Source organism: Apis cerana, linkage group LG14 (assembly GCF_029169275.1).
Source record: "Apis cerana isolate GH-2021 linkage group LG14, AcerK_1.0, whole genome shotgun sequence".
Lineage (NCBI taxonomy): Eukaryota > Metazoa > Arthropoda > Insecta > Hymenoptera > Apidae > Apis > Apis cerana.
The window spans coordinates 8,261,796-8,284,407 of record NC_083865.1 but is presented as its reverse complement, the minus strand read 5'-3'; the positions used below and the strand labels follow the sequence as shown (position 1 = coordinate 8,284,407).

Below are 22,612 nucleotides of genomic sequence, written 5' to 3'. Positions count from 1 at the left end.
TTTTTGTCTCTTAGAATTCACTGGTCGCAGTTTACGTTGTTACTTCCCTTCCTTTTCTACGTAATTTATAGTAATATCTAACTGTAATGATTCCAATCTCTTTTCTCCGTTCAGATATTTCGTTCCTCTCAAAGAATATTGCTGTAGAATATTGCAAATTTTATTATTTAAATTTAGAAAATTTATCGTTACTTTACCACTGTGAATTCTTTCCTCCATTTTCATCTTACTTTATCGCCCAAGATTTATCGTACTCGCTTTCATCCTTAATTCGTTTCAATAGTATCTTCATAAAGCACCATATTTAAGTAAAAGACATTACATCCGTGCAATCTTTCGAAGTATTATTGAAAAATATTTAACATCGGCAATACGAACGTCTCAATATCCAATATTAAACCGAATATAAAAAGGAACCACCCTTTTGCGAATATCTTACAGCAATATTAAAACCGAACCAGTCAATTTCTCTTTACCTTCGAAATTCATTCATTTCTTTTCTTTTCCCTTCTCTCTCTCTCTCTCTCTCTCTCTCTCTCTCTCTCTATTTCTCGATCATCTCTCTGTCTCTCATCTATTTCTCGATCGGCAAGGGATTAGGAAACATGGTATATTCTTCGACGTTCTTTCTTCATTTTATTCTTGGGACACGGGCGAGGGACGATCAGTAACGCGAAAAAACGTGATCCTCCGTCGAAACTTTACAGAGATGTAATTTCTTCATCGTGTTTTTTTTACTCTTACTCTCTATATAAACTCTATTAAACAATGTGTATTTGTGTAGGTATTTTGTGTACGACCGTGTTAGCTTCTTCTTCTCCCTTTCTTTTTTTTTTTTATATTTTTTTTTATTATTATTATTATTTTTTGTTTTTACCGCGTGTTTGTGTGTGTATGTATGTGTGCGTGTGTGTCTGTGTGTGTGTTTTTCTTAAAATCTCTTTCTCGAATACGTCGAAATCGGATCTTGATCGTGTCGCTCTTCCGCTTCTCTCACTTCTTTCCTCTCCCTCTCACTCTCTCACACTCTCCCACTCTCTTCCTCTTATCAAACATTTAATTCATATATAATATATCTATATTATATATCTATATATATACTTTACAAACAGGAAACGATTAGACGCTAGGGCTTTCACGACGTGCCCCGAAAATCGCTGGGTATTCCTTTCAAAGCTGAGGAATGGACCGGACAGGAGGGCAACTCTTTATTATTAAGAAGCTTCCAACGTTTAATTATTAAAAAAGCTCTTTTTTTACGCGTGTTCCTTTTCTTTCTTTTTTTTTTTTTTTTTTACACCCTCGTGAAACTTCCGCGTTCGAAGAAAGAAACGCGGAAGCGACTCAAATCTTCGAAAAGGGATACCCGGCTTGGCGCGCTAGGCACGCGATTGCGTACGATCGCGTTTCTCTCTCTCTCTCTCTCTCTCTCTCTCTCTTCTTTTCTTCATTTTTTTTTCATTTTTTTCTGTTTCTTTTTTTTCTTTCTTTTCTTCTTATTTATTTATTTATTTATTTATTTTTTTCAAATGGCTTAAGGATGCACTTCTTTGTAAAATACAGTAATATCCCGCGCGCGTTTCTACTACCGTATAATATAAGTATATCCGTTTAGAGATTTGTGTTTCTTCATATTTTCTTCATTTTCTTCTTTTTCTCTCTTTCTTTCTCTCTTTCTCTCTCTCTCTCTCTCTCTCTCTCTCCTCTTTGTTCTCCGTAAATTTATACAATAAAATATCACAGTTCTGTTCGTACCACGCAATATAATCAATATATCGTTTTTTTCTTACATTGCCTATATACGTGAGAGTCTCTCGATTCTTTCTCTTCCATTCTCTCTCTTTCTTTCATTCTCTCTCTCTCTCTCTCTCTCTTTCCTTGTTCCTTTTCTTTCTCGTTCTCTCTTACATCCTCATTCACACCTTCGTTTATTTTATTACTCATTCTCGCGCACGCACACGCACACACACATACACACACGTGTGCTGCCTTCGCACACTCGCAACCCTTTCCTTTTTCCTAAAGCGCGAAAATTGACGATTATTACAACGAGTAATAGAAACGTTTCAAGTCGACTTCTTTTTTTTTCTCTTTTCTTTTTCTTTTTTTTCTTCTTTTTTTTTCATCAGTCGCTTTAACCCTGAAGAAATTTCGATGTAAAATATCAACGTGAGAAACGATTACGATCGTTTATTCCTCGTTCCTGGTAAATCGTTTACGTAACGAGTTTAATAAAACGAATCGATCGGACGAGCCGAATATACAATACAAGAGAGTTTTCCATTTTTGTCGCTTCGCAACTCTTCATCACCCACCGCATCACTCTCCCCCTCCCCCCCTTCTTCCTCAACAATCGATCAAGAAACATCACGCAGAAGTTCTCAGTCTACTACAAGTCCCTAACAATTCAATAAAAGGTAAAAAACAAATAGGCAGTCTTTCCGATTCTCGTTTATCAGTCAAAAAATTATTATCACAATCGAGAGAAGATTAAATATATCCGTTGTATATCACTCTAGCAATTTTTCACGAAATCGCGTGCACGAACGGCGAAAACGTCGAAAGATCGAATTGAATTTACGTTTCAGGGTTAAAGGGACCCATAAGTGGAATCATAAATATATTTCGATCAATACGAACCTCTATAGCGTACGATAGAAAAGAAAATTATGAATGCTTGCAATTTTCTTTCTCTTCTTTTTTTTTTTTTTTTTTTTTTTTTTATCATCGATCAATCAACGATAATTTGTTCATTTGGTCGAAAGACCGCAAGCGTTCCTCTTTATCCGTTCTTTTCGGATTCGCGTATATATATTTTGTCTCGATCAATTTTTTTCTTTTTTGCCGGAAAATTAATGAATTTCTTTTTTTTTTTCTTCTTTTTTTAAAGGAACTAATTATTCGGGGATCAAAAGGATCGATGGTTCTATAAGCGAGAAACATATTGTATTCGTTGCGAATTCTCGATCGTTCTTCGAGAGAAAAAGCATTCTACAAATATTAAAAACACGTTCCATTTGTTAAAATTTTCAAATGGTACAACAACAGATACAGAATCCAATATCATCGTTATCTGAATTCGAAGGAGAAACTCTTATTCGCCAAACTCGTCGAGGATCTAATAACAATTGTCGATTAAAATCTCGCAAAATATTTCGAGAAACATTAATTACGTTGACAGCGTTTATGAAAATAATTCTTTCTATTGGAGGAGTGTGAAAGAACGATCGAGAATTAGAGTTTTTCGTAATCATCTATAAATTTCATCGTAACCATGGAATGTTTCACGTGATTCGCGATAGAAAAATCCGCGCGGTGCAACACACGATGACGCAAAAACGGAATTCCTTTCGCCATTGACTCGAAGCCAACGAGGTGAGGAAGTTGCGCTCGTAAACGATCGATCCTCCGCATCCCTTGGTAGTCTTCGTTAGTTTCCGAAAGCATAATGGACGGCATCTTACTGCGAATTTTGTGGGATAAAAAAAAAGAAAGAAAAAGAAAAAAATAATATAAAAGAAAGTAAACGTGGTAAGTACACAATAATAATAATAATAATAATAATAATCATAATAATAATAATAATAATAATAATAATAATAGTAATAATAATAATAATAATAGTAATAATAATAATAAAGAAAAAACAAATTGGAAAAATCTATCATGGAAGACGAAGGAGAAAAAGATTTTGCACGAAGGTTCTTCTGCAACAAAAAAAAAGAAACCACCTCCCCTACTACTTTAATCTCTAAAATCAAATTACAATCGCTGTCACTTTATATTCGAGAAACATGTGTTTGCGTGTGTTGAAATAAACGGAAGAACCTTTGTTCTGTAAAGAAATATACAATACAAAAAAAAAAAAAAAACGTAAAGTTACAAGGATACAGGAATTCCTTCACGATTTGCATCGTTCGACGTGAAGAGAAGAGAAAGGAGAGAGGGTTCTCGAATTGAAGGGGGTGGCGTTCACTCATGGTGGATGGAACTGAGATGATAACGGTGACGGAAGAGAGAAAAACGCGTCTCTCATCCTTCAGCGCGTTTCTCATCCTTCCACAAGTTAGAGTGCGGTGTTCTTTTAACGTGACAGTTTATTAAACGAAATCATAATTATAATAATAATAATAATAATAATAATAATAATAATAATAATAATAATAATATTAATAATAATATTAATAAAATAATAATAAAATAATCATCAAATGGAAACTAAAGGATAGACAGAAAAAAAAAAATAAGATCACAATTAAAGCGCGGGGGGACCTGACAACGACGCTCGTTTTACAACCACTCACACCCCCGTGAAAAAAAAAACAAATTCCACCACTCTCGCCCCGTGTCCCCACCCCCACCCCCCCTGTGTTCAATTTTATTATCAACGAAAAAAAAAAAAACGATCGCCTTCGTTTTCTTTTCTTCCTCGATATTTATTATTGCCCGAAATACACCGTCCCCTTCTTCCCTTTCTATTCGATTTTCTTCGTGCGCTATTCACCCCGTGACGCGACGTTCCCCCGCCTCCTGTTCCATTTCTCGCGTTCTACGCATTTGGATCGCATCCTCGATCGATCTAACGATCTCACGCTAGACCGAGGACGGGGAAAACACGAGTCGACGAACGAGACGAAAGTGCCTGAAACCGCGATCGGGCTGTGTGTCCTTTCCACGCGAAATTATTAAACTAAAAACTCTTTCCTCGTTTTCTCCTCTTCACGCACTCTCCCTATCAATACTTTCGTACATCGTATCGATCGCTCTTGGTCACTCGCTCGTTTTTCTTAGTTAACAAACTAATTAGTTTTTAAACAACTTGAGCATAGAGGTGGGGCGCCGATCGTGTCGCGTTTCGTGTTCGTTTCCTCGCCTCTCTTCGAGAAGGAGGGAGAAGAGGAGATGAGAGGAAGAAGCGGGGAGAGAAGGGGGGCAGGAAATTTTGTATTTCGTTTTTTGTTTTTCGTCCATCGAACTGGAGGATGGACGGAGATGAACAAGAATAATTCTTTCGTTTTTTTTTCGTCGGAAGGAGGAACGAGCGGTTCGAGTTAAGTTCACGTTTAAAGAAAAATTGGGAGAAATTAAAAAAATAGTAGGTTCTGTTAGATTGTTTGAAAATATGGTAAAAATAAAAAGAAAAAAATCTTTTCATAAACCCTGGTACCTCGCGGATCGATTAAGACCGATTAAGAGGAAGAGTCACGAAACGAAACACTGGCGGCGCCGTAACAAGAAATTATCTATAGTACACAGTGTTCTTCTTCTCTCTTTTCTTTTTTTTTTTTTTCCTTTTTTTTTCTTCGCTACGCCGGCGAATTTTCTCACGCCTCGAATTTTTCTAAATAGCTCGTTCGATCGACCTCGACGATCGCGCTTTATTTTACATTATTATATAGACTGTCGAAATGAAAGGAAAAGAAAAAAAAAACTGGGTGAAGAAACAAGAAAAAAACGAAGGAAGACCGATCGTCGAGGTTGGTCGTAACCGCGAATACGTACGGAACGGAAACGCGCTCTTAAGAGAAAGAAAAATTATCGTAAATAACTTTGGGCAACGATTGCTTACTTCTTTTCCCTCCCTTTTCTCCATTCGTTCTCTCTCTTCTCTTTTTCCATTCTCTCTCTTTTTTTTTTCTCTCATACACGCGATCATCCCTAGCATAACACACACGCATACGTACATACGCGCACACACACTCTCTCGTTCTCTTTTTCGCTGTTTTCTCGTTAGACAAGGTACTTAGAATATCTTCAGTAGAGTCTATATCCTCTTCCTCTCTTTTTTTTTCCCCTTATGCACCTACCGAATATCGATCAATTAATTAATTAATCAATTAATAATAATAATATATAATATTTATTTATTCATTTATTTATATATATATATATATATATTTATATATTTATATAATAACTATATACAAGGAGGTTCTCCGTATCGTTCTCTCTTTCTTTCTCTCTCTTTCTTTCTCTCTCTCTCTTTCGTTATTTCTTTCTTTCTCTGTGCGCCTGTGTAGTTGCTCGCGTTTTCAATCTTTCCTCTCTTTCTCTCTCTCACACACACTACTCCTCGTTCCTTTTCTCTTTTTTTTTATATTCTCTATTATCTCCGTTACTTTCACATTTAATTATTTCGTGGCACTGTCGTCAATTCTATTCTAAGTCTCTCTCTCTCTCTCTCTCTCTTGCACCCTCTCTCTTTCTCTCTCTGATACACTCCTCTTCTCCTTTCGTCCTCAAAGGTATTCACACGATTTGTGCCCTCGATGTGTGTACGTGTGTAACTCCTATTTTATTTATTTATTTATTTATTTATTTTTTTAAAAAGTGCGTGTGATGCTTAGACTCCCATTTTCTTCTCTCCCTCTTTTTTCTTTTTTTTTTACCCCTCTTCCACCCGCTCATACATACATACATATACACGCAGACACGCGCGCACATAAACACACATACACACAGACACCACACACACACACCACACAGCAGAGTTTCCGGCTTTCTCAGACACACATACACACATTCGCTTCGTTAATTATCCCGTTGCGAGCGAAACGTCCACTCGACCCAGAAAGGTATGCCCACCCCCTTGCACCGGTTTCAGGGGGTGAGCCACCCCTTGGAAAATAGCTCTACTCCACGACACGATTTCTCCTGGCTTTGCTATTCCCTCTTACGTACGATGCTCCTGGGAGGCAGAAAAGCGAAAAGAACGGAATTGTCGGCGGTCCCATCGATTCTCGTCGGTTATACAGATTTCCCCCCCCTCCCCCGCTTTTCTTTCGTTTCTCCACCGGTAATCAAGGGAACTTTACGACCTTATAATTTAAATCAATTTCTTTTTAATACAGAACGTAAAAACATCGTCGCTCTCGAGAGCTATTAACTCGTTTAATTCATTGGTTTGCGATTGGATTCTTGTAGTTTGTTTATGATCGCGACTCCTCGCGTTCTGTTGGCCAGTTGGAATTTTGGAAGAAGAGTACTTTTCGAAATATAATATTTCAATAGAGATAATAAAGTTATACGACAGCTTTGTAATTTAAGCCAATAACGCAAGCCAATACATTCTACCGTATATGGAATATAGAGGAAAAGGGTCAAAAGCAGTGGTATCACGGAGATATTTTACACACGTATCACGTACGTGTAACGAGGCTAACCAGCAAAGTCGCTTGCCCCAAAGTGATAAAACACCAAAAATACCACTACGAGTCGTCGTGATAACGAAATCCATGAAAATTAAATCAAAATTCCACGGATCTTTAACACAGAAGAAAAAGAAAAAAATCGTAAACGAAAATTGTACGTACGCGCCAGAGAGACAGATACGCGCCAATCGAGTTAAAAATTTCATTGACACCAGATTGCATGATCGTCGATGGGACCACCGAGTCATCAAGTATACCAGAAAGAAAAAAAAAGAAGTGGAAAAAAGATAAAGAAAAAAATACAAGAGGAATAATTACCTTGAAGGAAAAATTATCGTTAACGCATCCTTGGGGCGCGAGAATTATTTTTCGCCAACTAGAATTTTCAGGACGAGAATAAAAATTATCGTTGGAACAAAATCACTCTTGGCGTACTTTTTTCTTACTTGCGAAAAATAATCTCAACTTTCCCGAGAGTTTTACTCTCTGAAATATATATATGTATATATATATATATATGTATATTCGCACCCCAAGGAGACCTTTCATGGATGAATTTCGAAGGGAGGAGGAAAAGTGTTCGGTTGGAACTCGGGTGGGACGTCCCTCGAAAATAGTTTCACTAGGAAATGCGTCAGGATTTCTGTGCCAGCATGGATCCCTGTCTGGGTGACTATTCGCCGAGGACATCGAGAAACACGCCCGTCGATTATCTTTCCAAGCTACTTTCTATCTAACTTCACGAACGTGAAAGTTAATCAGGCTAAACGGCCGGTTACACTGGGGAGGCTCGATCGATCCTGCCGATTCACGATGGATCGATGGGAAGCCGTGATCGATACCGCGCCGAACAGGGTTACTTTCTAATATTCGTTCTTCATGCATGGATGCACGGTCGCAATGGAGCGATTAAAAGTCGCCGATTTGCATTCGTCTCGCGAATGCTTTTCGAGAAGATTAATAATACTTCACCGGATGGAACGATAGGATTTCTTTTTTCTTTTTCCCCCCACACGATCGTTCTCGTTTGTTTAGAATTCTTCGGAAAAGAGAAGGGTTTTTTTTTCTTTGACTAACTGGTAAGAGATTGGCTAACTGATAAAAAAAAAAAGATAATCGTTTAAAAGAAAATTTCCTATCGAAATAGGAAAACCTGGGTGTCTTCTTATACGTACAACTGACGAATGTGTACGGATACAACGCGCGTAAAAATCCTTCATTAATTATCTCTTTACTTAAAACTAAGTAAAAATTTCAACCTAACGATCATCCTCGAGCGATTGGCCACCCTCGGTCACCCGAGCTCGGAGAAAGGAAAGACAGGAACGATTTTGCACGCATCGTACAACAACAAGGTTCTTTTTTTTTTTAAAAAAAAGTGGTCACACAATTTTCTACGGGATCTTTTTTACAAAAACGGAGGGAAGAGAGAGACGGGGCGACGAGGAGCGGCGAATTCGATCGACGCGTCTATCGGCGGATGAGAAAAAAAAAAAAATTTTTTCTCGCCGTAGATGAGACGCGTCGATCGAGTTGGCTGGCCCCTCGCGCAGGTTTTTCTCTTGAAAAACTTGGGGGGAGGGGGGAGACGACAGGACGAACATGGGGATGAACATGGAACACCAAGTGTACGCGGATAAAGAAAAAAAGAAATCGAGGAGAAATAGCGATATAGATTTTTTTCTTTTTTTTTCTTTTCTTTTCTTTTCTTCTTCTCCTTTTTTTGTTGTTCCTAATCTCCAAGACCAGCCGGAGTTACTGCTTCTCCTTGAGTCCGCCTAGGAGAGCGTGACTCTCCATCGTCGCGCTCAGATTGCTGAGATTGCTCAGATTGCCTAGGTTCCCTAAATTGCCTAGGTTGCCGAGGTTAGGTTGATGCGCGTAGTTCCTGATCTGGTGGAGGCTGATCAATTGATTGGGGAACGAGGTCGCGTTCTGATTGGTGGTCGTGCCGGACGTGACCCCGGACGATGAGGACGCTGGGGAGGATTTCTGCGTCGAGTTGAACGCCTCGTAGAGGTAGGGCCTCGAGGCTGGATGATGGCTGGCCGGGTAGTGCAGGTGGTTGAGAGGGTTCAACGGGTGTTGCATGGAGGAGATCGAGTTTATCGAGATGGAGGAGATCGGCGTGAACGCCGAACTGCTGTTCGGGTGGTGATTGGCGCCCGGTTGAGGTGTCTGTTGCCTGGAATCGTTCTCGATCGACTCGCCACGGTGGCCGTGGCCGGGCAACAGCATCTCTGGGTTCTGGTTCTGATGGTAGTCGGTGTGGTGATGGGGCAACCGGTCGTGAAGATCGCTGATTACCGAGTCCGGGCTCACTTTCGGCCAGTAGTGGTCCTGATGATGGGCCGCCATCGCGTGGATCGACGGCCTCAGCCCCGTCCCGATTATAGGAGGTCTCTTGTCCGTCCTCTCCGCGTGTTTCTGCATGTGCTTTGCAAGATACGTCTCCTGGGTGTAACTCTTGCCGCAGTACTGGCAGATGTGCGTCTTAAGGTGCTTCGATTCCTTGTGCTTCGGTATGTGCTCGAGCAAGCTGGGCTCGTCGGAGAAGCACTTGTAGCAAGAGTTACACTTGTACGGCTTGTCGGTCTGGTGACAGCGGGAGTGGCTCTGCAAGTTGCTCAGCTGGCTGAACGCCTTGGTGCAGCCTGGATGCCGGCACTTGTACGGTTTGTCACCGGTGTGCGTGCGGATGTGCTGCTGTAGGTGGCTCAGTTGGGTGAACTTCCGCTGGCAAATCTCGCAGCGGTACGGCTTGATGCCCAGGTGGATCCTGGTGTGCTGGGACAGGTACGAGGAGTTCGCGAACGCCTTCGAGCACTGGGTGCATTTGTACGGCTTCGCCTCGCGCATGTGGATCTGCGTGTGGAGCTGCAGGTCCGCCTTGCTACCGAAGATCTGCGAACAATCAATCGTCCGACCGATTCGTCAATTAATAAAGTAAAGAAAAAGAAGGGGGGAAAAAAAAAGAAAATAAAAGAAAAAGAAAAGAAACAAAACTCGACTCGAAAGTGTAAGTGTACTACTATGCCATGATCGAGATAATTTTTGCGCGATGAACGTATGCAATGAAATAAAGTTATATTTACAACGTTTAATCATTAGATACGATCGGCATCCGTATATTTCTAGTCTCTGGATTAACAATGAATTATTAAAAGAATGGGAATCCACTGCACTGGACACGAGGAGGCAAAGTCTACCTTGGGAACTTTGCCTCGTGCGAAAGAGTAACGATGTTATCGAACAGAACGGGTAACGGCGGTAGCCTTTTTTCGCGGCGTCTATTGCGCCGCGATTAACCGAATAACGAGAGAGAGGCGATCCACGACGGGGGGTCAAGGGGGTTCCACATCGTTGTCCGTCGTTTATCCGTCGTTTATGCCCTCCCCCTTCTACCTTCTCTCTCTCTCTCTCTCTCTCTGCGCATTAGCCAAGAGCCGCGGTATATTTATAAATAAATAAATGTAAACGAGGATTGGCGGTAGCCGGAGCATACGTGTAAAGGGGGGAGAGGATGACCTTGTCTATCATGGCCTAGCCTCCAGGCATACCTGACTGACTGGCTTTATAGCTACCGCATACAGATGTCTCTCTCTCTCTCTCTCTTTCCCCTCCTCCTCTCTTTCTCCCTCTCCCTCTCTTAATTCCCCCTTCCACGTCTTTTTATTTCGTCTCTGTCCGTCTTTCGCCCCGCGCCCCTTTTTGTACCTGCCCTCGGTGTCTCGGCTCCTCTTTGTACGGTAGTAATGGTAGTAGTGGTAGTTCGCCCGTCGGTAGCCTTAAATACCTACTACCTTCTCTTTCTTCCTTCTTTTTTTCCTCCTTTTATCCTCTTTTTATATTCCTCTCACTCTCTCTCTCTCTCTCTCTCCCTGTTGCGCGTCGCGAGACGGAGAGAGGGAGAGGGAGAGGGAGGGGGAAGAGAAAAGAGCAACGCCGCTCATTACCGCTCCTCCTCCTGCTCGATATCAATATTGACTCGGATCGTGTTCTAATTTGTCCGATCTAATTGATACCCCGAGAAGGAAACGGACGTTTCTCGCGTGGAAACAAAGTCGCGGCGACTTCCGCTCGTTCCACGAATCGGCCACGATCGCGCGACAGGGCAATTTTTGTCCCGTGGATGGTTTCCGCCCCGATTTTCGACATTCCCTCGACTTTAATTCCGCAATCGTCATCGTCGCGATTCAACTTTGATCCGCCAATCTCGATGCTGCGATCGTACGACCGAAAGAAAAATAGAGATTCGTGTATTGCGCGGGGATTCCTCGAAGGAAGATCGAAGGAGTCGCGACGATGCGTGTTCGAAGGATCGTTGAAGGCGTTGGACGGCGACCGATCAAGGGACGAGCGATCAAAGCGATCGAATCGTGGAAACTATCCCGGACACGCGAGAAATGACGTGGTGGTGGGTTAGTTTCCTGTCTGCGGATCCGCTCGAGATTGTTACGTAAAACGACGGATTCCTTTCTCGGATCTGGTCTGCGCCACGCCCCGGGATCATAGTCGCGATCCGTGGCCTTCCGAGGATCCCGTCCATGTCGATGCTCTTGCTTAATAATCCCGTTTAATCGTTTGGAGACACGCGATACAACTTTTTTCCAGCCTCGACGAAACAAACGATCTTGATCTTCGAAGGAAAGGATCGATCCTTTAACTCGGTTTCCAATTATATTGCTTATAACACGAGGAATGCTTCGATAAATTTGGGGTAAACGGGAGTCGATTCAATTATGTATTAAATGCATTAGGTATACGTAATGATGTTTGTATAATTTCGTCAAAAATTCATGGTTTCGACGACGGGAAAAATCCGCCATTTTGACGAGTTTTGATTTGTTCGAATGATTAAATTATTCAATCAGAGACCTTAAAAAGTTTATTTCAATGAAGCATCATTATTCGTAAGAGTGTAAAAATAAAACAGCTTTACGAATAGCGATTCAATTATGCGTTAAGTTTTAATAAAATTCAATTTTATCGCGTCATAATGCATAATTGAAAATAATTACGAAAGATAAGCGATCAAAGATTTTGTAATATATATCGTAAACAACTTGTGCATATCCTATCGAAAATAATCGAGTATTTTCGAATATTTTCCAGCACAATAGCTCGTATACACTTTCTCCGCCATTCTAAATAGTTTTTAATAGCTTTATATAATATTTCTCACGCAATTTATATATAGAAAACACTTATAGAAACGAACATACAGAAGGGAGAGGAGAGGGGGGTTTTCCTCGAGATAAAGGCGTTTCTTCCATCTCGTTTATCGTATCTTCGAAAAGAAGCCGAGCGACGAACGACGAATTAGGTCAAACTTGTCACCGAAAAAAAAAAAAGAAAAAAGAAAGAAAAAAAAGAAAAGAAACTCGAGCGGATTATCGCCAGTCGCCAAACTTTGATCCGGCAAAAGTGACGACGGAGGCAGCCAGCCTCCAGGCTGTGAAGATTGTCGAACCGTTACGAATTTTTACAACCGTTATGATAATATTTCCAAGCCAAGAGGAGAGGAGATCGAGCTGATGGCTAGACTCCGCAGAACAATTTTCGCGATATCAGAAATATTAAATAAGTCTGTCTGTTTCGAAAAAGAAAAAAAAAAAAGAAAAAAAGATCTTCCTATAGCGTATAGAAAATTCAACCTGGACAATTTCGCAACGTTCGAACGAAATACGTAATTCGCACATTCATTTCCGGAGTGTGAAGAAAAATACGTTCGTTCCCATCCCATGACGGATGACACAAATCGTAGATTAGATCGGCCACTTGATTCATAATCCAAGAAACGAGGTAAACTCTTCTAGTTCGAAAGGAAAAAAAAAAAAAAAAAATTTCGACCACGGTCAGTTAAAGTAAAACGGAATCGTGAAACGATCGAAGCGGAACGAACGAATGCGCGAGAGATCAAGCGCGATAATCTCGTGTGCGTGAACAGAGAGAGGCAGGGAGAGGGAGGGAAGAGAGAGAGAAAGAGAGAGAGAGAGAGACTCACGAGGAAGCTTGATCCCGACGTATACTCTATCAGAAACGTGTGAACCGAGAATCTCTTGTATTACAAAGAACTTAGTCTCGGTATCGCGCAATTTTCTTTTTTCCTTTTTATTTTTTTCTTTTCGGCCAGAGGCGAGCCAAAGGCCATTTCCAATGGAATGTAGAAGACACGGAGGGAAATACGATTACAGAAGAAGTACAGGGGACAGGCAGGACGATGAGGTCGTGGAATTAAAGGATTGCAGAGGGAAGATAAAAATATGGGTGCCGGGGCGGAGGGTGGAGAAGAGGCTTATTTGAAGAGGAGCGGAGATGAAGGGTTCACAGGGATGCAACGCCGTGGGGCACAAGTAAAATAGAGCCGAGAGGTGGACGGGATGTTTCATAAGCCATGGATGCTACTTTGGTGCACGTGGTTCGCCGGTGTGGTGGGAATATAATGTATCTCCGGGATATGCGCTTGTTTCGTTCGTCTTTTGTTCTTCGGTTTATCGTTTCGCGCTTTTTCTTTCGTCGAAAGTGGAAATCTGCGGCAAATATCCGTTTCCGCGTTTGATAGCTATTATACCATACGTTGGAGAAATTTATTTTCGTTTCTTGGCCGGGCTCGGGATTTTGTGACAAATTATGTCACAAGTTAGAGATGAGAATTTTTTCATCCTACAATTTTGCTTATGATCGTAGGAGGTGCATATAGCATTAAACATTCAATCTCTTTTCGAGTAAAATATTCAATTAAACTTCACCTTGTTTTTTTTTTTTCATTATTGTATCTTCAAAATTTACAAAATCATTCAAAATCGACGAATTCTTGTTCTCTTAAATAAAGAAGTTGTTCTCTTAGATAAAGAAACCGACGATTGAAATCTTTTCTCGCATTCAAAAGCACAATTTCGATTCGTTTCCGACTTCTTTTTCTTTTTCTTTTTTTTTTTTTAAAATAATCGTTTCAACTCGAGCCGAGAGAGAGAGAGAAATATCGAGGATACGTATCGGAAAACGAAAGAGAATTGATCGTTCGTAACTATACTCGGATCTTGCGAAACGGCGTTACATAAACCTGAGCAGGAAAATAAGAATATAGATCATAATATAGAGATCGAAAAACATAATACAGCATAATTCTCACTAATTGAAGAAATCCTTTTCGCGTGTATAAAATCGTGAAAAGAAAAAAAAAAAAGAAAAAGAAAAAGAAAGAAACAAACGAATTATCGATCAAGATCGAATCAAGATCGAAGAAAGCCCGATTGACTTAACATTAGAAATTCCGTTCCGTTCGAGCGGAATAAAAAACCGGGAGCAAAGCGTGCAACAATCTCCCCTTTATCGCGAACTCCTTTAATCAAACCAATCTACCTTACCAATAAACTTAAGAAAAACGACCCTGGAGGAGAATCGAAATCCTACCGAATTCCTCGCCACGCTAAGACGCTTCTTCGAGGAAAAAAAGAAAAAAAAAGAGAGAGAGAGAGAGAAAAAGAAAAAGGAGGAAAAAAAGGAAACGAATCTCGGAATACGAATACCGTTATTTTGTCTGTTCCTCGCGATTCCTCTCCTCCTCCTTAATTTTAATGGATAAAGAGTCTGGAAGAGTCTAGACTCGACCTCGACTCAGCACCGTCTGCGATCCTTTTACCCGTGATTTATTCGGCGATCGTGCGTCGTTGCGTGCGTCTTCAACAGCTGACTTGCTGATGTTCTTTAACGGCTTGGGCCCGGCGTGTATTTTTTTATTTCCTCCTTTCGAAACGCGTCCTTGCCTTGGTGTCAAGTTCGCACTCGGGGCCCCACGTAACTCGATCGTCCATCTCGCTTCTACGTCTCGTCCCATTCTATACGTTATACACATTGCCTCTCCTTGTATGTATATGTGCGTGCGTGTGCGTCTGCGTGTGTGTGTGTGCGTGTATAGTTGTTTCTGGCCTCTCTCTTTCGACCGGGTTGCCAGCCCCAGTCCCACCAATTAATCGAGAGGATTAAGGAATCGAGCAGGAAATTCAGCTCGAATCACGCGGAATGTCGATTAAAAACTGCTCAACGCGAGAGTTGATTACGCTTGGTAACGGGAGGGAGGGAGAGAGAGAGAAAGAGAAAGAGAGAGAGAGAAAATGAATGGTCCTTCGCTCTCTCTGGACTGGACAAGCAAAATTGATTCGTTTGATGATGCTTCCTTTGTTAATGAAGATGGGAATTTTGTGTTTCTCTGGCTTTTTTCACTCTTTTTTTCCTCCCCCCCCCCTCTCTTTTTCTTTTTGCTAGAATTTTATTTTTTCCATTTGTTTTTTTCTCTCTCCTTTCTTTCTTTTTTTTTTTTTTTTTTTTTTTTTTTTGCGAACAATCAAGAGAACAAGTTTGGTGGAATCAAAAATAGCCCGATGATCATAGAGAGGCAAGATTTTGGACGGATACAAAAGGCGGTGGGAAAAAAAAGTTTCGTCGGGTTTTTTCCAGAACGTCATTTCCAGACGAAGATTTAAAGGAAGAAAAAGAAGAAAAAAGAAAGATAAGCATTTGTAAACGTGAGCATAGAGAAAAGCAATCATAAACCGGCTAATTAACGTCGCTTCCATGGATGGAACTTTATTGCTGAACTAATTTCTTCCTCCTCGTCTTTTAACCCTGAAGACCTCCGTGTCTTACTTTCGAGAAATTCTTAATCCTCCGTCCTACTAGAAATCCCATCAACGATCGTTTAACCGTTTTACGGAAAAGACAAATTCAACCGGATGAAACAGAAAAATTAATGAATGAAACCTTAAATCTGTTGAGGAAAAGAAAATAATTGAAGGAATTATTTGTAGAAGAGGAATTTTTTTTTTTCCTTTTTCGCAAAAAACGTGTACATCGAAGAGGATCGTTCGATACGTAAATAAAAATCATGAAAAAACTACGACTCGTGCGAAATATTATTCTCGCGCGAATTGTTACGTCGTCGGGGATGAGCGATTAGTGTATTTCAAGGCTCTTCTCGTAAATAATTCCAGTCGACGTTCGATGCAAATTACGCGCCATTGGCTTACAAATTGACACTTTTAATTGATAGGAGCATTTGGACGTGACCCTGAAAAGAAAAAAAAAAAAAAACTCGAAATCCATCGCTCCTTCGCTTCCTCCTCTCGATTCATTTTCGATGGAGAAGAACGAAAAACGTGATATATACCCGATAACTTCTCCACCCATTGATCAATGCTTGTTTCTTTAATTCGAGAATACTTTGTCCGGAAAATTTGTCAAAAGATTCGATTTATAGAAAAAAAGAAAGAAAAAGTGGAAAAATCTCGACTCATCGAATTAATTTTAATCCAAATTCTCGATCTCTCTTACGTCGCCCCTTCGTTTCGAAAATTACTTTTTACTTTCCACATATTTATATATACTTCCTTCCATTTTATTGAAAAATTGTGGAAAATTCGATTCGATTTAATCTACATACCCCAAGGAATATTTAACTATATTTTAATCTCTCCTACTTTTAGTCTCATCTTCTAATTTCCAAAAAATCTTGCGCACGTTCGAAATATACAAGTTTTACGCGTGAATTGGAAAAGGACGACGGGGCAAAGATTCTGGATTCCGGCTTCGAGAATGAAAAATACTAATGACGAATCCCAAAAATCGTGCGAGAAATTAATTGCTTTTAATTGCGAAACGTCGGTGGTCGCCGAGGTCGTCGAGGAGCAGCCGTTACTTCTGTAATTCACTGATTAATCGACCACGATTTACTCGGCGCGACGTTTAAGGAACCAAGGAAATCACGTTCGCGGCAATTTCTCGGGATAGAAATCGTCTCTTGATGACTGTTAGGGAGCTTGATCGATCGACTCGGGGAAGCCGAGTTTTTTTTCTTTTTTTTTCCCCTTTTCCCCGCCTTCTTCCCTCCCTCCCTCCCTCCCCAGCCCCCTTTTTTAACAGTTATTTCGCCCGAGAAGAAGTTCAGTGGCAACTTGGTCGACGAACTAGAATTTGGTAAAACGGCGTGGGATCGTTCCACGAGGGATGGAATTGGCCTTCTAATCATTTTCTACTTAATTTTTTATACGTGAATTTTTGTCTCTTTCAACGATTCAGAGGTGACGAGAAAAAATTCACGTTGAGTACGCGGGCAACGAGATTTTTTAACGGATGGATCGTTTCTAAAATAATTTTTTGACAAATTTGTCGGAAGTTATTACGAGAAGAAGAATTTAATTGTATAACAGTTGTGTAATTAATGGCGCAAAAGCGAGTCGAAGGTGTCGATATTCTCGGGATTCCGCAATTTTAGAATCCTCATGAATAATTGATGAGTTTGGATTTAAGAAACGTCTGGACAGAAATTGTTCGCAACAATTTAAGAAAATTCCGACACGTCTACTACGAAAGGTTACACCGGACGAGTCATCCACGATGAAATTTTTTGGCAATTCCTGCAGATTGGGACGAGAGAGAGAGAGATTTTTCGTATTCGTGTCACGAGATGTCACGATCGATAAGACGAAATTCGGCTATGACTGAATTTCGAGAAAGAAAGAAAAATGAAAAATTGTCTCGGGAAAGAATCGTACAACATACTCCGATATCTGTTCTCTCGACATCCTTTCTTTCGACATTTCAAAATATGCTACAAGGTCTGGCCAAAAAATTGACCAAAGTTCTCGAGTCGGACAGTCGAGATTATTTAATCCTCGTTTAATTTCCTGTTGCACGAGAAATATCGTAGGCAGATCCATCCACATCTCCAATCCTACGCGTAGCCTCGGGCCAGGACTCGTAAATTCAATTTAAATATTCGACCTTAATGACTTGGCGAGAGAACACATTCGGTAGTCGTCAGGGTCGCGAGGTAGAAAGGAATAAAAAAAGAAAGAAAGAAAAAGAAAAAAAAGAGAATCGATTTTTCGTAGATTCACGGATCGATCTATCTTCGATCTCTCCCTCCTCCTCCACCGTAAAATAAAAAAAAGGAAAAGAAAGGATTAAAATTAAAAGTTGTATGGAACGCGAAGAAAACTGATTACAGATAAACTCTTACTCTACAGGGATTATAAAATATCAAGCAATTATTTTATTACCGCATTAAAATCAACTTCTTGCTTCGTCCGGCGAAATATATATATATTTTTTTCACTTTATTTATCTTTGTTCTTTTTCTTCTTCGCTCTCGACCGACGACAAGACGTTACAAGAGGTTTTAATTAGCGATAAACGGAAACCACGAAATTGTTTGTTACGATTAACGAGTGAAACCGGATCTACGAACAGATATATTAGAGTATAAATAAAAACGATGAAGAAATGATTCGATAAAAATCACGTATTCATCGCGATCGATCCTTTCCCCCTTCAATGGTAATTGAGGAAAGATCGTGCATATTCGATTTCAGGCGAATATATATGCGCCACGTCGCGCACAAACAAATCCCCCCAAACTTTCCCCTTGTAAAATTGTCCCTTCTTGCGATTAAATCCCTCGCGGAAACTATTCGCGTGAAACTCTTCAAACTTTGTGGGAACAATCGTTTCGAAATCGGGATCGAGTTTTTGCACGAAAGACGAATTACACGTATGAGACCCAGACGAGACTGGTTAATTGAGAAAAATTACCAGACAGCCGATAATCATTATCTTGCTTTTCAAACTTCTTCGAACGAAATTGAACGTAAACACGGATTATTCAATCTGGACGTCGAATTCTCTTTTTATTTTTTTTTTTTCCCTTCTTCTTCTTCTTTTCTTCGATTTATTCAGATTTAGGAAACATAACAGGGAAAAGGAAATGGCGGAGAAAAGATTCTTATCGTGCGAGATTCGGATGAGTATCTTTTTCGATAATCTTCAGGATTCTTCTTCCTCAAAATTTAAGGATTCTTGAAAGAAAAATTCAAAGTATATTATATGATTGCAATGAAACGATTGCAAAGTCATTTCACATATTTCGAATATCCCCTAAAATTTATTTCCCATTTTCGAATCAAAATTCATTCCAATCCAGCACTCACATTTATATCCAATAATTTTGCTACACGAGTTCAGCTTGAAAAGAGCAGTTCGGAGTATTCAAAATTCAGAAAATTCAACTCGCAACGAAAGTGTACTCCCCACCGAATACCGAGCGACGATAACAATCGTCCGATCCTTTAGAATCGACTCGATGGGAACGAAATCATGGTCGAAAAGAGAAAGAGACAGAGAATTCTCGGTGAAACGAATCACCATCGCGGTCACACAGAATCGATACGGTTATTTAACGAATAACGCGATCTGCCACGCATCAATTTCTATCGCGGATAAAAAGAGAGAGAGAGGGAGAGAGGGGAGAGAAAGAGAGGGAGGGAGGGAGGGAAAGCGAAAGCACGCGGGGGGTGAAAGTGATTCCCGGCCGTTTGGAAACCGCGTCCAGCCCCGGTGTGACAACCTGTTGATAGAAATTTTCGTGCGGCGAAACGTGTCACCGAGTCGGGCCACGCTCGATGCGCGATAATTGCATCGACGTCCGACCGTGTACACCGGTGGAAATTTTATTTGGAAACGGGCCGCCCCGTTTCCCAAACCGGCTCGCTTCCAATCTGTTATTCCGTAACCGCGTTTCTCACCCGCGATTCAATAAAACACCGGCCCAATCCCGTGGATTCTCGCGTAACGGATCTTCCTTCCGCGTCTTTTTCTTTCTTTCCTTTTTTTTTCTTTTAATTGTACGCAAAACTTTCTTCTCTTTCGAACTTTTGAATCTTTTCGACCGATCCATAATACGATGGAAAAATGGAAAATTGCACGAGTACGTTGTCTTTGGGTAAAATTTTATTCGTGGGGAAGAATGGAAAATTGAGCGAGAGAATATGTTGAGAACGAGTGAAACTTGAGCAAAGGGGCGAATTTCTGTCAAATTTTCCACTTTTGACCTTTGACTAGGAAATTAATCTGAAATTGAGAATAAAGTATTGAGAGATGTGGAAAATCTTGAGGTTTTTTTTCTTCTCCTTCTTTTTTCCTTTTCGATTAATAAAAAAATTTTAAATAATCGCGGTATCGGAACACGTATTTTTTATATATATGTATATGTGTTTGCTTTATATTCTTTCTGGAAATTTTTTTATCCCATACCTGGTTAATTATTATTACACTCTCCACGTTAAAATTGGAGATTATGATTAATCGTGATCCCCTTTCGGGAACGAACGAAGAAATTTCCATTCGCCAAAGGGTCGAGAGGATTTTAAATATCTATAATTGTTCGGTTTATATTTCCAAAGAGCATTGAACGTTGGAAATTTAAAGCGAGCGCTCAAGGATATTATTATAATATTAAATTCGCTATGATATTATAAAAATGTTATTTGCACAAAAATCGTTTTCAAAGAACAATTTCGTTACGACGATGATTTACTTAAACGGAATAATCAATTTTTGCCTGAGAGCGAGGGAACAAAGGACTGGAAAAAAAAAAAAAAGAATGGTGTAACAAGAAAGGATAACAGACGGATTTGTACGACGGATTATTTAATAAACCTAAGGGAACATTTATTCCGAGAAACGAGATTTGCGATGAAAATGTAGGACGAAAACGTGAAATTGTTCGTTCTATCTTTTCATGGGTACGTATAACAAGTCGAGCTTCTTTCCTTCTTTTTTTTCCACCCTTTTCTTTTCTTTCTTTCTTTCTTTTTTTCAGCAGAACGATTCCCTGGACAACAAAGAAAAAAAAAAAAGTGGAACATTCACCATTAAAATCGCTAATTCGTAACAACTCGCTCGACAACGAGTTGGGACGAATCTGCGACAAAGGGGTAAACGATTCGGCATCTCTCTACGTGGCGGGAGATAAAAAGTTTCGTACGATCTTTGTACGAGAAAGAATAATATAAATTTTGCGAGGAAGAGGATCGATCGATCATCTTTCCTCGTTTCCTCGAACAAATTTCCGGCTGGAGAAGAAAAATAAAAAAAAAAAAAGGAAAGAAAAGAGGGACGCTGCAGAGGGGTGATGAAACTTGCGATGAAAGGGGGCCCGTTTGCCCGAGAAATTGTCGAATGTTTCCTGGTCACGAAGAATCGACAGATTACCGGCACGTATCTCTAGCAACAATCCTGGAGAAAATTCGAAAAGGCACTTACCGTGCCCTCTTTCCTTCCTAGGGACCTTCCTACAAGGGCCCATTGGCCGAGGGGGGAGGGGACCCACACACGGTCATCCGTCATTCTACGCGTCGACGTAGAAACTGGGGCTTCCACGAAGAGAAAATATTTGTCGAAGGAGGAACGATTTCTCTTCACCGATTTGTGATTTTAATTTTACCATGCGAACGTGGACCGATAATGATAAATTTTTCTTCCTCTTGGTTTCTTTTTTTTTTTCTTTTTCTCTTTTTCAACAAAATTAACTGCGTTATAAATTATAAATTACGGAAGGGAGAATTTATAAATTTATATGGAATTAATAATAACCGATTAATAATAATTTGTCTGAAATATTTATTTGTTTTTGTTCCAATTTGACAAGTTGAATATTTAAGATAACTTGCGCGAGATAAAATTAATTTTTTTAAATTTTCATGGAAATAATAAAAATTGCCGGGTGTTTCTGAAATTTTTAACAGCCCTATAAATAAAATAAAACGCCTCGTCAAACTTTCTTATCGTCCAAAATTAAAATTTACCCGGTCTAATGCAAATCTCTCTTTCCATCACACCCCCTCCCCCCCACCGTCTCAAAAACGCGTTAGTTAAATTCATGGAAGTCGAACTAGAATATTTTCTCCAATATCCTTCCGATAAGAACTTGCTTCCTCCTCCGCCCCAAATACATCTATTAATTAAACGCATCGTCAAGAGGAAGAAAAAGAGAAAATAATCGACGAATCGATCGACTCTTTGTGCAACGATTTTCCCGCCACACCGTTTCCGTAACGATTGTTTCGAGAAATATTTATTCCGATTAAAGGAAGGCTGCTGACTAAGCGGCCATTCCTGCGGCCAAAGCCATACGATTTACAGGAACGGTATTGTGCAAACTCCGTGGTCTCGGTTGACAGGTTTTCAAGCCATCATTCTTTAGCCATTACCAGTTGTTAACGTTTCTCGAATGTCGAATGGTAACGATAATTGTGACGATTCCACGCGAAACTGAAATCGAAACGGAGAGGGTGAATGGATTAATTATATATTTCTCGTATTATTAATTTTTTTGCTACTTCGTTTTTCCATTAAACTTTTCTCTAAACTCGACATGCGTTTTTTTTAAATAAATTGAACAACTTTAAATTTATAGATTGTATATTTATATATTCAGAAATCAATGTAAGAAAGAACTTGTCTAATTTAAAAATTTTCAAAAATTGACAAATTAATTAATATTGAATAATTGAAACGGTTATTTGATCGATTCCAATATTTCCTTCAAATCAGTATACAAGATGTGATAAATATATATAAACATAGATCTGCAAATGCTTTTATCGTTCAATGATAATTAATTT

At 39.9% G+C, this 22,612-nt stretch overlaps 1 protein-coding gene across 3 annotated transcripts in view; it reads right to left on the bottom strand.

The window, feature by feature from the left end:
• Positions 1-1,269: 1,269 nt before the first annotated feature.
• The window catches only part of LOC114577337 (zinc finger protein rotund-like), a 200,677-nt gene continuing 179,334 nt past the window's right edge, over positions 1,270-22,612 (bottom strand). For all 3 annotated transcript variants that reach the window (XM_062084562.1, XM_062084560.1, XM_062084561.1), the window contains exon 6: positions 1,270-10,055. In XM_062084562.1, coding sequence (XP_061940546.1) covers positions 8,907-10,055 — 1,149 coding nt within the window. In that variant the 3' untranslated portion in view covers positions 1,270-8,906. The remainder of the gene's footprint in view (positions 10,056-22,612) is intronic.